Raw genomic sequence first — 16,736 nt, 5'->3', positions numbered from 1 at the left:
AAAGACCCTATAACGATAAATAATACAACTATAGAATACGCCGACAGCTATATATATCTTGGTAAACAAATTTCCTTCGAGAAATCAAGACATGAGGACGAGATAGAACGCCGTATCAACATGACTTGGAAGAGGTTCTGGAGCTTTAAAGAAATTTTAAAATCTAAACTTCCCCTAAAGCTCAAAAAGAAGGTAATAGATTCGTGCTTGCTACCTTGTCTGTCATATGGAGCACAAACTTGGATCTTCCAAAAGAGAATTAAAACAAAAATACGCTCTTGCCAGCGCGCTATGGAGCGAAGCATCCTTGGTGTTAAACTTACAGACAGATATAGAAGTGAAGATATCCGCAGAAAAACCAAACTGATAGACGCCGGACAACACGCACTACAATTAAAATGCTTTCGCTATACCTTGCACATCCATACAAGTACTCGTATAAATATATCTATATGTATAGCAATGTACCACACCCGATTTTTGTACCTAAGTTAAGCTCCTATGTAAAAGTAAGCAATAAATTGATTGATTGATTGATTGATTGATTGAAAATGGCGATGGGCGGGACACGTAGCGCGAATCACAGACCAAAGATCGACGAAACGGGTAACCGAGTGGATGGGCCCCACTGGTAAGAGGAGCAGAGGGAAGCCAAAAGAACGCTGGATAGACGAAATTCAAAAGAAAGCTGGTAGAGACTGGATCTTGAAAGCGCAGGACAGGAAACAATGGAAACTGATGGAGGAGGCCTTTACCCTAACTGGGGCCATGTGACACTCACTTACATTACATAATCTTTTATCTTTTGCACCTGACTGCGACTTGTTTGCCGACCAAAGTCGTAAACTTTTTAAAGATATTTTACGTTTTTGTGAATTAAACATGCAATAGGTAGCTTATTAATCGCTTTATTATTACTTACTTAATTTTACTACTTAATTTTACAGTGCATTGGTGTTAGCTGTAATGCTGTAAAATTTGTTTTCAATAAATATCAAATATCAAATTACAAAAACTATAACTATTTAATTGTTATATAACTGTTTAAATTGTATTTATTTCATGAGTTTAAGTATGTTTTAACTATGTAGATACATGGCAATAAAGGCTTTTTTATTTTTTATTTTATTTTATTATGCAACTCGTAATAGGTCAGCTTGCATATGGCTTGCACATAGATTTGAACCCCTGTAGCCGACTTTAATGCCCAGGTATTGGTAATAATAGCCTCTAGCCTAGATGGCACTAATCCTGGAAATTCAGTTTGTATAGATTTAAATTTTTATTGTGTCCTAGTAAACGCGGAACTAAAATTCGACGTTTTGAGACTTTCATGCGGATATTGCAAAAAGGGTAAATGGCCCCTTATTGGGCCTTATTTCTTTTTTTTATTTATTTATTTATTTAAACTTTATTGCACAAAAGAAAAACTTATCGTACAAAAGGCGGACTTAATGCCAAAAGCATTCTCTACCAGTCAACCTTAAGGCAAAGCAGAGAGATTGTGGGCGGTGCAACTGCTACTACTACTAACAAAATTTAATATAAACCGCAAAGCTAATTTAAAAAATTTTACACACATAATATACACGATACATATAATATAAATACATATACCTAACAATTTAAATATATACAATAAAATATATAAATTATATAACTAAAACTAGGAATCCTTCATTCTAGCAGCAAAGAAAGCACGTACCGATTTCTTAAAAGCGAACTTGTTTGGGGCATTTTTAATACTAAGGGGGAGTCGGTTCCAAAGGCGCGCTACCTGCACGCAGAACGAATCTGACATGAAGCCAGTACGATGTGGAGGGATGGATAAAGACATATTGCCAGAAGAGCGAAGCTGACGGTCGCGAGAAACGCCGTAGTATTGAAAGAGGGACTTGAGGTATACAGGAGAGAGTGGATCGTTTAGGACAGAGTATAGAGAGCAAAGCAAGCGAACACTGCGTCGTTGACGGATGGGAAGCCAGCCAAGCTGGGAGCGGTACGCAGAGACATGATCGTACTTACGCAGGCAAAAAATGAAACGAATGCAGTTATTGAGAAGGCGATCCAACTTATTGAGAAGTTCTTCAGATAGGTCCGGATAACACACATCACCATAATCAATTATAGGTAGAATTAGAGTGTTTATAAGGAGAATTTTAGTCTTAATGGGCAAAAAGTGCTTTAGCTTGTTTAGTGAATGAAGAGAACCCATAACTTTTCGGCTGACCTCAGAAACTGCGCTCTCCAATCCAACGAACTGTCGAGCATAATGCCTAGGTCCTTAACACTGTGACTAAATAGTATTGGTGAACCGTTAAAGTTTACTGGTGCAATAGTGTCAAAATCCAGTCTGGCGACCTGTCGAGAACTACCAATAACGATAGCTTGGCACTTAGACGGGTTCACAAAAAGGCCATACTGCTCAGACCACTGTTGGATGTGCAATAGGTCCAGATTTTTTCGTCGTATTTTACCTATTCTGTTCTGTAAAATATAAAAATAAGCGCAATCTCACCGCAAGTCCATCAAAATCTTCCTCTGAGTTTTGAAAACGTATGAAATTTTATAACTCAATATATTTTATTGTCCCAAATTGGGATTACGTGTTTGAAAAAAAAAATTGTCAGCAAAATAAAAATCGGCCCTATATGAAGTACCTATGAGCGAGTGACAAAGAAAAGGCGCCATGCTAATGTTGTTTAAAAAATATCTTTATCAAGTCGCCGAGTGAGGTCATTTTCAGCTGAGGTCAGACTTCTATAGTTTTTCTAGTTCATTGGCTGGAAGTATACAATTAATATACCCCATTAGCTGCCAGACGCGTACCACAATTGTGCACATACAAAATGGGATCTTATGCCTCCATATATTTAGTACACTATTTAAGTTTGCACTACCACAGGACACCTTCTAGGTATTTAGGTTTCCTACATTGCTTCCGTTAACTTAGATCGTTGTCGTTTTATGCGGCCCTGGTAAAAGTGCAAGGAAAATGCATCCTCCACCATTGGTAGAAAACTCTGCTGCAAGTGCACTTTGTAAGTTTTTAGTTTTTTTTTTACGGATTTTATGGTTTACGGAAGCGAAAGAGGTATTATGTCAGGATCGTAGCAAGTGGAAATCCGTGGTCTCTGCCTACCCCTCCGAGAGGAAGCGAAAGAGGTATGTCAGGATCGTAGCAAGTGGAAATCCGTGGTCTCTGCCTACCCCTCCGGGAAATAGGTAGGCGTGAATATATGTATGTATGTATGTGTATTTTTTGTTTTTTATATTAGAAAATGTTTAGAAACCATTAGGTATTCACATAATATTACGGACACAATGTGCAAAATTAAAAAACCGGCCAAGTGCGAGTCGGACTCGCGCACGGAGGGTTCCGCACCATCAACAAAAAATAGAGCAAAACAAGCAAAAAAACAAACAAGCAAAAAAACGGTCACCCATCCAAGTACTGACCCCGCCCGACATTGCTTAACTTCGGTCAAAAATCACGTTTGTTGTATGGGAGCCCCACTTAAATCTTTATTTTATTCTGTTTTTAGTATTTGTTGTTATAGCGGCAACAGAAATACATCATCTGTGAAAATTTCAACTGTCTAGCTATCACGGTTCGTGAGATACAGCCTGGTGACAGACGGACGGACGGACGGACGGACGGACAGCGGAGTCTTAGTAATAGGGTCCCGTTTTTACCCTTTGGGTACGGAACCCTAAAAATGTTAAGAACGTTCAGTGCCAGCGCGTGCTACGCGCTACAAACGTAGCCGATAACACGGGAAAAACCGTATGTAGCGAAAAACGCCTACGAACAGAAAACCCGCCCAGCGGGTTGCTGGCAGTGAATGACAGTGTAATGAGCACTTCACATGGCTTTAATTTGCATCTATTTCCTTCATACATACCAAAATTCAGGACTGTTCTAGATATGTCAACCTGTGTAGGTACTAGTTCGATTGTGCAATCTGGAAGTGCAGTGTTTTTGAAGTGAAAACTTCTTTAGCGGCGCTGGGCACTTTTTGAGGTGCGGAAAAAATGATAAACTCGAGACAGCGTAAGGCGATCACGTGACCGTAAGGGGCGTAAGGTTTAGATGGCCACGCATAATTTAGATGGCATTTAAATCAATAAAGAAAAACTCAATGTTATTTGACATTTATGTTGCGGACTCCTTTTCAAGACTCTTTACCTATGTTCAAATAATTTGACGTTGTCATGGCAGTATGTAAATAAACATGTCAATGAAAAAGTATGATCTTATTTGAGAATGATAATTGTTAGCGATGCGCTCACTATAGGTACATACTGTACTTATACCTATGTAATTAGTTAAGTTTTATTCCTAAGGAAAAGTTGCCATGTTAATTCGATACTTAAGTACTAACGTTTAAGGTTCAAAATTGTTTGTCAATATCTTATTGTTAATATCTTATGCAAGTAATGCAATATGTTACTATGCGCCGGCGGCAGTCCGCTGCTAGACGCGATCCATTTCACTCGACTCTGTATCCGAAAATCGAATTAAAGTTCATTGTTAAGTTTAACTTTGCCTTTTCATTCCTCGTGCTAGTGCCATAATCTACAAAGTGGTCTTCGAGCCGGATTATGCATCGAACGCCTATAAAAATGGAAACTCGCAGTGCGAGGGCACGTCGCGAGCACGAGGAACACATGGCGCGCGAGCGTGAACAAAGAAAAAGTGAGGTTATACCGCCGTGCAATGTAACTACGCCCGAAAAAGTCGAGAAACCTTTGGATCCGATGGTCAAGAAGTTTCTACAATACAAATTAAACGCGACAGGCAGCATAAAGTCGGAGCCGATGCAGCAATTTAAGCAAATTCCCGATACGAAGCCTGCCGCCTCACATGTGGGTGCTGTCCCGAGTAGCAAGGGCTCACGAAGATCATCAGCCTCTAAAGAAGCCAGGCGAAAACAATTAATTTTGGACGCCGCTAAGGAAAAGGCTGCGATTCAAATGGACCTTATTAATAAAACCTTAGACGCGCAACTTGCAGCGCTTAGTGACGAAGAGGAGCTTGAGGAATACAGTTCACAATTCGATGGTAATTTACCTCTTCGCAACGATATAAATGCGTGGGTTGAGCAGCAAAGCAACCACACGGAACTACCTGAGGAGCAGCCAGTCCCCGACAATGGAGTCACAACGGACACGCTGCACATTCCAGTTCCAGCACGGATGCCTACACCTGTCATACCCTCCGCATTCACCGAGCAAGCTCAGCCGAGGCCAGCGTCTAGCTTAGCACCGCGCGCCGCCGCCGATGGCTTCATGCCGGCAGCGCCGCCTGCGCCCGAAGGTACCGTCAGCGCGCTCAACCAAACAGTGCAATTATTAGCCGGCGCACTTAAAGACCTATCGACCGCTAGCAACCAAGTGCCTAACGCCAGTCTGCTCAGCCGCATTAGCACGCCTAAGGACCTACCTGAATTTTCAGGTGACCAGTTAGAATGGCTTCAGTTCAAACAGGCCTACCAGGAGTCTACTGAGGTCTGTAAATTTACAGATAAAGAAAATTTATGGAGACTTCGTAAATGTCTTAAAGGAGCCGCACGAGATGCAGTCGCCGCATTGTTCATCAGCGCCACGTCGCCCGACCGGGTAATGTCGACATTGGAGCTACGTTTTGGAAACCCTGACAGCATCATTTCTCGTATTCTGCAAGACATTAAGAAGCTACAGCCTTTACAACTCGAATATCATAAGGATATAGTTATGTTCGCAGTAAAGGTTCAAAATTTCGTAGTAGCTGTGCGAGCAGTAGGACGCGAGGAGTACCTACACGGCATGAATATCGTCTCCATCATCCTGTCCAAGCTGCCCACTGTGCTCATCTCCAAATGGTCAGATTACAGTTTTAAACTTCTTCAAGATGCGCAGAAATCGAGGTTAGTCATTCTATCGGATTTTCTTAATGACGAAGCATTGAAGATTTCTAAAACTGCAAGTTTCTTAACAACTACGCGCAACGATATCTTTAAAAACAAGTCGAGCGATCATTCATCTTCCCGTACACAAACTGTTTTACTACAAACTGAAGAAGGCGATTTAAAATGTTTATTTTGCCGAACAGCTGTGCATAAGTTAACGGAATGCAAACCATTCAAGAAAGCGTTGCGCAAAGTACGATGGCAACACGTGAAGAAAAACGGCTTATGCTACAAATGCATTATCTCCAAGCATGAACGCGATACCTGCAAGTCCCCCGCGTGCGACAAGGACGGCTGCGGAGCTCCACATCATCGCCTACTACATTATCCGGTAAACAACAGTGCGCGTGACGTCACGGCGGCGCCCGCGCCGCTACCGAGTGCAAGTGTACCGAATAATAGTACCGCGATAAACGGACCCGTGCCGCGCGAACCCGCGTTCAAGCCAGTGACGGACACTTTAACTCATATAAATGCGACCGACAGCAGAGTGTTGTTAAAAGTAGTACCAGTGCGTGTTCAGGGACCTAACGGTATAGTAAATAGCACCGCGCTATTGGACGATGGATCTACCATCTCGTTAATAAGTGCCAATCTCGCGCAACGCGTGGGCCTACGTGGTAACTCGCAGACATTACACGTTCACGGTGCGTTTAAAAATGACGGGATTGAGTACAAATCGACCAAAGTGAATGTCGACATTAAAGGTATGGACGATAAGGTTTATAATGTTAAATTGCGTTGTGTTGAAGAATTAAGTTTGGCAATACAAACACTGTCTGTTTTAAAATTAGTTAATTATTCTCACCTAGCAGATATAAAACATAAATTTTGTACCACTGATTCAAAACCTGAATTATTGTTAGGTCAGGATAACTTACATGTTGTGATACCTATTCAAGTAAGGGAGGGCAAAGATAATAATGAGCCATCAGCTACACTCACCCGCCTCGGCTGGAGCGTCCATGGGAAAGTGTGCGTGCCGCGGACTGTCCGTCGGTCCAGGGGCTCACCATCTGTCGCTGTCCATACTAACCTTTTTATTGCAGATAGCGGAGCAGACCATGATACCACATCAGACGAGTGCCTCCTAAGGGAAATCCACGAAGATGTTAGGCGCTCATTTCTGCTAGATTCCATGGGCGTGACGGCGCACGCGCGCCAAAAGGCCGACGACGCCCGCGCCGTCGCGCAGCTGGAGCGCTCCGCCGAGCTCATCGACGGGCGCTGGTACGTCGGCCTTCCGTGGAAGGACGAACACCGCCCCATGCCAGACTCCCGCCCAAACGCGCTTACCAGGATGAAGGGTATTGAGCGCAAAATGGGTAAGGATCCAGGATTCGCCGACAGGTACCGTGAAAGGGTCAATCATTTATTAGAAAATGATTACGCTATGGAACTGACTAATACTGAGGTCACGCCGAAGACTTATTACTTACCTCATTTCGGCGTGGACAACCCGAACAAGCGAAAACTCCGTCTGGTCTTCGATGCTGCCAGTCAGGTAAGTGGTAGCTCGCTAAATGATTATTTGCTCACAGGGCCTGACCTATTGTCATCGCTTTTAGGTATAATGCTGCGCTTTCGGGAGCATCCAATTGCAGTAACAGGTGATATTAGGGACATGTTCTTAAGGGTTAAGATCCAGCAAGACGACCAGGACGCTCTGAGGTTTCTGTGGAGAAACGACCCCACAGAAAACATGAAGACGTACGCGATGACGTCACTTATTTTTGGTGCAAATTGTGCTCCGTTCGTCGCGCAATTTGTTAAAAATAAAAACGCCCAGCGATTTGAATCGTCATTTCCCGCCGCCGTCGATGCCATCGTCAACTCGCACTATATGGACGACTACATCGACAGCCTGCCCGACGAGGCGACAGCGATCGAAATGGTAAGAAACGTCAGTGATATCCACAGGGCGGGCGGCTTTGAAATAAGAAACTGGACGAGCAACAGCGTCGCAGTTTTAAACAGCGTGCCAAAGGAGACCTTAGGTACTGCTGCTGTAAGGTTCAAAGTCGGCCAGCAACATGAAAGCGAGCGTACCTTGGGTCTCATTTGGTACCCGGCTGATGACATACTGGGCTTCGATTTGTCATTAAAACGTATACCGAGCGACGTACTTAAAGGTGAGAATAGGCCTACAAAACGTTTAATGCTAAGAGTAATTATGTCAATTTTTGATGTACTAGGTTTCTTAGCACCCTTCACGATTCAAGGCCGAATCATGCTTCAAGAGGCTTGGCGCTTACAGGTGGATTGGGATGATTACATTCCAGATCAGATTTATCACAAGTGGCGAAAGTGGGTTGACCTCCTAAAGGTAATTAAAGATATTCGTATACCTAGGTGGTACTGCACGGCCGCGCGCAATGCGGTAAGGGACAGCCAATCGGCGACAGCGCGTGCGAGCGAAATGCAAGACTATGTGGATGTCGACGCAGCGGCACCGGCACCTACCTTTCCCCCCGCGGCCCCCGCGACCCACGCGCCTACGCAAGGTGCTACGAAAGGCTACGAGGGCGTAGCGGCATCTACATGTGCTACGACCGCATCGAGTAGTAGGTATTCATATTATAATAATTTACAAATGCATTTTTTTAGCGATGCATCTACTCAGGCGATGTCAGCTGTGGGCTATTGGCGCTGGGAGGATAACGGTACTACTTATGTTGCATTTATTGCAAGCAAAAGCAGAGTTATGCCGGTAAAACAGCTGACTATACCGAAGGCTGAGCTGCAAGCTGCATTGTTGTCGGCAAGACTAGCCAATGCAATTGGAAAGGAGCATAAACTAACGCCTACGAGGCGTTACTTCTGGTGTGACTCCTCAACTGCGATACATTGGATTCGCAACAAAAACCGTACGTATAAGGCCTTTGAAGCAAATCGTTTGGGGGAGATTGACGACCTTACCCGCGTGAACGAGTGGCGGTACATTTCTACGAAACTAAATGTTGCCGATTTAGCTACGCGGGACTCGTTTGATCTAGCCCTACAGAATGAGTGGTTCAAAGGTCCTTCTTTTTTATACGCTGACGAAAGTCAATGGCCTAAAGATATTATACCGACTGGTAACGAGGAGGAGACAGAGGAATGCGTAGCGGTCGTCCAAGTGCGCGACGAACCTGCATGCATACCAGTTCCGGACCCGCAGCGCTTCTCTTCATGGCTTCGTCTCACCCGCGCCACGGCCACGGTGCTAAAGTTCATCGCTAGGTGCAAAGGTCAAGCGGCCGAGATCGACTGCGCAATGATGGAGCGTGCCGAGATATTGCTACTAAAATACGCGCAAAACGAGTCTTTCGGGGAAGACTTAGCCAGAATTAAGGCGCGCGGGGCATTACATCGCGCAAGTAAGTTATTAAAATTATCACCCGTTTTAGACGAAAATGAATTACTTCGCGTGGGCGGGCGCATTGACGCCGCATCAGATGTGCCTCTGGACGTCAAGAGACCCGTAATCCTGGACGGCCGTCATCAGGTAGCACGATTAATCGTTCGACATTACCATGTCAAAGCGGCCCATGGAAGTCAGGAGATGGTGGTAAACGAAATTAAACAAAGGTATTGGGTAATTAAACTTAGACCTACTGTTAAACTCGTGACGTCAAGGTGCATGTTGTGCAGGATAATGAAGAGCAAACCTCAGGTACCTCGCATGGGAGATTTGCCAGAGGCCAGAATAGAACACCATCAGCGGCCCTTTTTTCACTGTGGGTTAGACCTTTTTGGGCCAATGGAGGTCGCGGTCGGTCGCCGCAGAGAAAAGAGATATGGTGTTCTATTCACATGCCTCACAGTGCGGGCAATTCATATCGAGCTTGTTGCCTCCCTTACAACTGACTCGCTCATTATGGCGTTGCGACGAATGGCGGCGCGGCGCGGCTGGCCGCGCCATCTGTACTCGGACAACGGTACTAACCTGAGGGGCGCCGACACAGAGTTGCGCCGGTCCATGGAGGCGCTAGATATGGACGTGCTAAAAGCTGAGGGGGTTAATAACAACATGGACTGGACTTTTATTCCCCCCGCCAGCCCTCATTGGGTTGGGGCGTGGGAACGTTTAATACGTTCAGTAAAGACGGCTCTCAAGGTCGTTTTAAAAGAACGAGCACCAAGGGACGAAGTTTTGACCACATTAATGGCAGAAGTTGAGAACATGGTCAACAGTCGTCCATTGGTGCACGTGTCTGTCGATCCTGCTGACGGTGAGTCTCTTACTCCTAATCATTTCCTTTTAGGGTCATCATCGCGACTCCCTATTGTAGGAGAGTTCGATGATTCTGATCTCAACTTGAGGAAACTATGGCGGAAGGCGCAGAGGCTCGCTGACATGTTTTGGCAGAGGTGGCTAAGAGAAATCTTACCCACCCTTGTGCCTAGGACAAAATGGCTGGAGGAGCGGAAGCCGTTAAAGGTAGGAGATCTCGTTCTGGTCGTGGATCCCAACTCTCCCCGTAATATGTGGCCGAAGGGGTTGATCACCCAGGTGATGCCTGGCGGAGACGGCCGCATCCGTGTAGTGGAGGTGAGGACGGCTACCGGGACTTACCGGCGATCCGCGGCACGCATCGCCCCGATTCCCGTAAGTTTAGAGTGCTGAGTCAGCACTGGGGTGGGGAGTGTTAGCGATGCGCTCACTATAGGTACATACTGTACTTATACCTATGTAATTAGTTAAGTTTTATTCCTAAGGAAAAGTTGCCATGTTAATTCGATACTTAAGTACTAACGTTTAAGGTTCAAAATTGTTTGTCAATATCTTATTGTTAATATCTTATGCAAGTAATGCAATATGTTACTATGCGCCGGCGGCAGTCCGCTGCTAGACGCGATCCATTTCACTCGACTCTGTATCCGAAAATCGAATTAAAGTTCATTGTTAAGTTTAACTTTGCCTTTTCATTCCTCGTGCTAGTGCCATAATCTACAATAATAATATATAATAAATAAATAGAATACTCCGCTAAACGTATGTATCGTGTTACCGGGCGTCGGTAACATAGTGAGGTGAGTTTTCACTTCTATCGGCACTCCCGGAGTGCAACCGAGTGGAATAACATAAGTATTGAAATATAATCTACTAGCGACAGTAGCGACCCGCCCCGGCTTCGCACGGGTTGCCCTTAACAAATTATATAGATATTACCTACTTAATTTTTTTATTCGGTAGACTAAAATGACATTTCATAATATGAACATAAACTTCCTCAAGAATCACTCTATTGATAGGTGAAAAAAACCGCATAACGACCTTTTAGTCGTTTTTAGGGTTCCGTAGCCAAATGGCAAAAAACGGAACCCTTATAGATTCGTCATGTCTGTCTGTCTGTCTGTCCGTCTGTCTGTCCGTTCGTATGTCACAGCCACTTTTCTCCGAAACTATAAGAACTATACTGTTGAAACTTGGTAAGTAGATGTATTCTGTGAACCGCATTAAGATTTTCACACAAAAATAGAAAAAAAACAATAAATTTTTGGGGTTCCCCATACTTCGAACTGAAACTCAAATTTTTTTTTTTTCATCAAACCCATACGTGTGGGGTATCTATGGATAGGTCTTCAAAAATGATATTGAGGTTTCTAATATCATTTTTTTCTAAACTGAATAGTTTGCGCGAGAGACATTTCCAAAGTGGTAAAATGTGTGTCCCCCCCCCCCCCCCCGTAACTTCTAAAATAAGAGAATGATAAAACTAAAAAAAATATATGATGTACATTACCATGTAAACTTCCACCGAAAAGTTTATCGCGACATACAAACAGACAAACGCGGCCGCGCGGCGGGGGACCTTGTTTTATAAGATGTATAGAAGATAGATTGATTTCTACGTTTATGTAGATTTCTACTGTTTATGGAACAGTACTGAGGCGGCATTTTACTTCCGCATTTATTCGGAACACATGAAACTAAGGAGCTTTTAAAAATTTTCCATTCAATATATCACGTTTAGTGGCGGTTTAACTTAAAAATATATTCCTGATATAAAGTTACTCACAGTGCATCTCACTCCAACTTCAGTGGAGCGAGTGAAAAGTACTGCGAGTTCAAATCAATATCAGATTTTTAGTGTTCGAATGCGTCTCCAGCTATTCAAAAAGATTACCAATAATTCGCTAAAGAAGAACCGATATAGCTTGACTTTTGATTTAGAATAGTTGTCACATATCTAGAGATCAAGTTATATTTGTAGTCAGCTTATTTGTGTAGACAACGTTTTTTGAATAGGCAAAATGCACTAGATGTCGTCAACTGTACCTTTACCATGAGTTTTCCGCGGCCGTAGATGCTAATAATAATTTAAACGCAGTACGAGGAAGATGCATATATTGAATTAGTACACCGTACTTCTTCTTTTAAAAAAATGGCTTACATCAAATTTATGATGATCTACTAATAGCCACGATAGATTGCTAAAAGCTGATGGATGCCGGGTTTTGACTAAAAGAATGGCTAAACGCTTTTCAAGACTAATTAATGTATCATTAGCTGCACATATATACGTATAATCATAATAACAATAAGTTACCTATCAATATTACATTTTAACCACTTCGAAGTTCAACCGGAAATCTGTGTGTTAGTTTACGCAGTCGCTAGCGCTAGGGAATATGGCCGTTTCAATCAAACTCGTGGTAAGGGTACTCGTAACATTAGTGCGCATGTCACTAGGTCACTCCATATCTATAAACCATATTCTAAAATCGAAGTGCAACAGGCAATGCAGGCCAATCAGAGTAGAGAGGGATAGGGAGAATGGTTGTTACCTTGAGTGTGAGCGAGACAAATAATAGTGCATTGGGAAATGGAATACTTCGTGTAGTTTATGGTGCCCTGTTAAACGCGGAAGGGAAATGGTTCCGAAGCTGATACTTATTCTGTGTAAAAACATTGTGTATTGTGTGTGCCACTGGCGGTACAGGAATTACGAACTCGTGTTTATTAAAACCTCGCCTAGTCGGCTTCGGGCTTCAGTTCACACTCATTCGTGAAATTATCGCCCTTAATACACAATGTACTAATAATATGACAAATGAAAAAAAATCGTAAGTTCAATTTTCTGAATTATTTTTAACGGCGGCCATACATTTATTCAGCTTTAATGGCTCCTCTACACGATGGGCCAACGCCGGCCACTCCAAGGGACGCATTTATGTGTTAGAGGGAGCAAGTGATATTGCTATCTCATTCTACCGCATGGCTGTGTCCCTTGGAGTGGACGGCGTTGGCCCATCGTGTAGAGGAGCCATAAGCTATACATTTATTAAACTATGCTCGCGAGGTACAGCTCACAGAGCCACTGGTTTGTACAATGATGGATGGATGAGTTTATTCCGGTCTACTGAGCGGAACCATACAGACGTTATGCATGTTCCATACACTGTTCCAGAATTTCGAGGAGCTTCTCTGAGGTTTTGAAGTGAGTTTTCCTTCCGTTTTTACCAGGGCGTCATAACTACATGGGATCAGCTTTAGAATACCTCACTTCTAGAGGTTACTATTTTATTTATAATACAATATGATGACCAGTTTATTTCAGTCTAGTCAGCGGCACGATACAGACGTCATGCATGTTCCATACACTTTTCCAGAATTTCGAGGCGCCTCTTCGAGGCTTTGGAGTGAGTTTCCCTTCCGCGTTTACTAGGGGAGCACAACTGTAAGCAGTTTTAGAATACATCACCACTGTACGCTCACTATATGTCACTATTTCATGAAATCTTATGACCAGTTTATTCCAGCTATTCCAGCTTTTTATTATTCCAGTCCCGTCAGCGGAACGAAACAGACGTCATGCATGTTTCACAAACTGTTCCATAATTTCGAGGAGCCCTTGCGAAGCTTTGAAGAGAATTTTCCTGCCGCGTTTACTAGGGCAGCATAACTGTAACGGTCCAGTTTTAGAACACATCACTACTATACTCAACTCAATAGATGTCACTATTTCATACAATTTGATGACCAGTTTATTCCACTTCCGTCAGCGGAACGATACAGACGTCATGCATGTTTCACAATCTGTTCCATAATTTCGAGGGGCCCCATCGAGGCTTGGTAGCAAGTTTTCCTTCCGTGTGTACTAGGTAAACATAAACTTATACTAGTGGTCAGTTTTCGAGGAGGAGAGTTCAGTGTGGCAGAGTTTGGCACTGACAAAAACGCTAGCGTGAACGTAACTTACTTTCTATGCATATCGTTCGTAGTGAGAATATATTAGTGCGAGTGGAAAGTAAATTACGTAGACGTTGGCGTATATGTCAGTGTTGACACTGTCAGTGACTCATGGTTTTCTTATTGCGCGTTTGCTTACAGCTCGCGCGCACAATATCGCCGTGTGTGTAAATGACCAGACATAGGAATACGTGGGGCAAATTTTCTTGACAGGTAGGGACTTCCTATATCGATAAACTCAATTATCGATGCTCGTTCTATATACTAGTGATCACCAATGATCGGAATAGGTAGTGCCATTTGGGGTGAATGACCTCAAACATTGTACTTAACATGGATAAGGCTCGGGATTCCAAGACTCTTATTTTTAGGGTTCCGTACCTCAAAAGGAAAAAACGGAATCCTAATAGGATTAGGATCACTCGTGCGTCTGTCTGTCCGTCCGTCTGTCACAGCCAATTTTCTCCGAAACTACTGGACCAATTAAGATGAAATTTGGCACACATAAGTAAGTTTGTGACGTGTAACGTAAGTAAATGAATTTTAAATATGGAGGCCATTTTTGGGGGTAAATGAGAAAATTAAAAAATAATGTTTTTCAAACTATATCGTGTTACATATCAAATGAAAGAGCTCATTGTAAGGATTACAAATATATATAGGTGTTTTTTTTTAATTTTAGGAATAATAGTTTAGCAGTTATTCAAGAAAATAGTCAAAAAATGATTATTCCCCCCCTTATCTCCGAAACTACTGGGTCTAAAATTTTGAAAAAAATACACAAAATAGTTCTTTACCTATAGATGACAGGAAAACCTATTAGAAATGTGCAGTCAAGCGTGAGTCGGACTTAATGTGACTCGCACTTGGCCGGTTTTTTTCACAAAAATATTTCTTGGCATGTCTTTAATTAAAGTAGGTAATATGAAATCCCGGGGTGAAAAGGTATATCCATACTAAGCTTACGCACCGAAGTCCCGTGAAATGGCACTACCAATTCCGATCACTGGTGATCACTCAAAGGTTTGCTTGTAAAAATATGTTTTTATTAAAAGTGTAAAAATCAAATAAAATAATAACTCAATTCGCTTTGATTTATAAACAATCAATAAAGAAGTTGAGATAATATGTGACGTCCCACGAATAAAGGTACCTTATAGTCGTTGGCGCTTACGCTATTATTAACGCCGCTCCGCCGCCACGCGCTATTATTATTGCGGCGCTATGCGACGTAAGCGCCAACTGCCATAAGGTACCTTTTGCCGTGGAACGTCACATATTGACTATTTTATAGTGCAATAAGTATTACGCCCTACCATTATATAACCTAGCGATTATTTAAAATATGCTATGTGAATTTCATACTTGTCTTCAAAACAATTACTTACAAAAAACACACAATGTTGGGGGCGATCACTAGTATATAGAACGAGCATCGATAATAGAGTTATATATCGATATAGGAAGTCCCTACCTGTCAAGAAAATTTGCCCCACGGATTCCTATGTCTGGTAATGACCAACGTAGCACACTTGTGTCACAATGTACCTACTATTACTTTTTTCAAGTTTTTATTTAACTTGCAATGTATGTAGGTATGTGCCTATGTAAATTTAACTACTTATGTTTGTACGGGTCAAATTTTTTACCCAATTGCAAGTAAATAGTTTTTACCCAGTTCCCGGTTTCCAATTAAGCTGAAAATTTGCATACTTATATGTGACGTTATCAATGAAAAGGGACCTTATTGTCGATGGCGCTTATGCCATTATTAACGATACTCCGATATAAATACAATGCCCCGCGACGCTGTGCGGCGTAAGCGCCATCGACAATAAGGTCCTTTTTCATAGATAATGCCCCATATATGTAAATTGGGTGACAACTGAAAATGTAATATTATGGTACCATCGATCGTGTTGATCTGATGATGGAGACAGGAGACATTGGAACTCTGTGATAAAACAACGCAACCCAATTGTGTATCTGTTAGGATTGTCTCGATGGTAATAGTTGCCTGTGGAAAGAAAAGTACAGTCAGCGATGATAGCTTGATGTAGTACCAAAAATGTTTTTTTTTTCCAAAATTTTAGGTAATAAGTATAATAACCCTCCAAATTTGTTAACAAAGAAGTATATTTCTGACTTCAAAGATTCATTAAGGGTTTGAGATCTGAGGGCCTACCGCGAACCACGTTCGAAGTATTGCCTCCCTGTCACACTTGCGTACGAATTTACAAGTGCGACAGAGAGGCAACACGTCGAACGTGGTTCGCGGTAGGCCCTCAGTACTGGAAGCAATTTCTCTTCCGCGTTTACTAAGGCACCATAAACAACAAGAAGTTGATTTCAGGACTAACCGCGAAAACGCACCCTCATCCCGTCTCTCTTTAATAGCGCAATACCACTTTATTGCCTGTTGCACTCCGATTTATTGCAATACCTAGGTTGTATAGATTACCTAGACATGCGCACTAATCGTTACGAGAAGCCATCTAGTGCATATTTAGGAAATCGATGCATTCAGATCATCCATGTTGAATTGAAATCGAAAGTGTTCAAAGCTTCTCAATTTTATACGCTCCTGGTAAACGCGGAAGAAAAAT

At 42.6% G+C, this 16,736-nt stretch overlaps 1 protein-coding gene across 1 annotated transcript; it reads left to right on the top strand.

Annotated features, from left to right (window-relative positions):
* The first annotated feature begins 4,665 nt into the window (after window positions 1–4,665).
* LOC134657728 (uncharacterized) lies at window positions 4,666–10,560 on the top strand. The gene has a single exon (XM_063513292.1). It carries the CDS (start codon window positions 4,672–4,674, stop codon window positions 10,558–10,560), a length of 5,889 nt encoding a protein of 1,962 aa, XP_063369362.1. The 5' UTR covers window positions 4,666–4,671.
* Window positions 10,561–16,736: the final 6,176 nt, after the last annotated feature.

This window comes from Cydia amplana, chromosome 20 (genome assembly GCF_948474715.1).
Source record: "Cydia amplana chromosome 20, ilCydAmpl1.1, whole genome shotgun sequence".
NCBI classification, from domain to species: domain Eukaryota; kingdom Metazoa; phylum Arthropoda; class Insecta; order Lepidoptera; family Tortricidae; genus Cydia; species Cydia amplana.
Note: the sequence above shows the minus strand (reverse complement) of the source record. Positions and strands in the feature narration are given on the sequence as shown.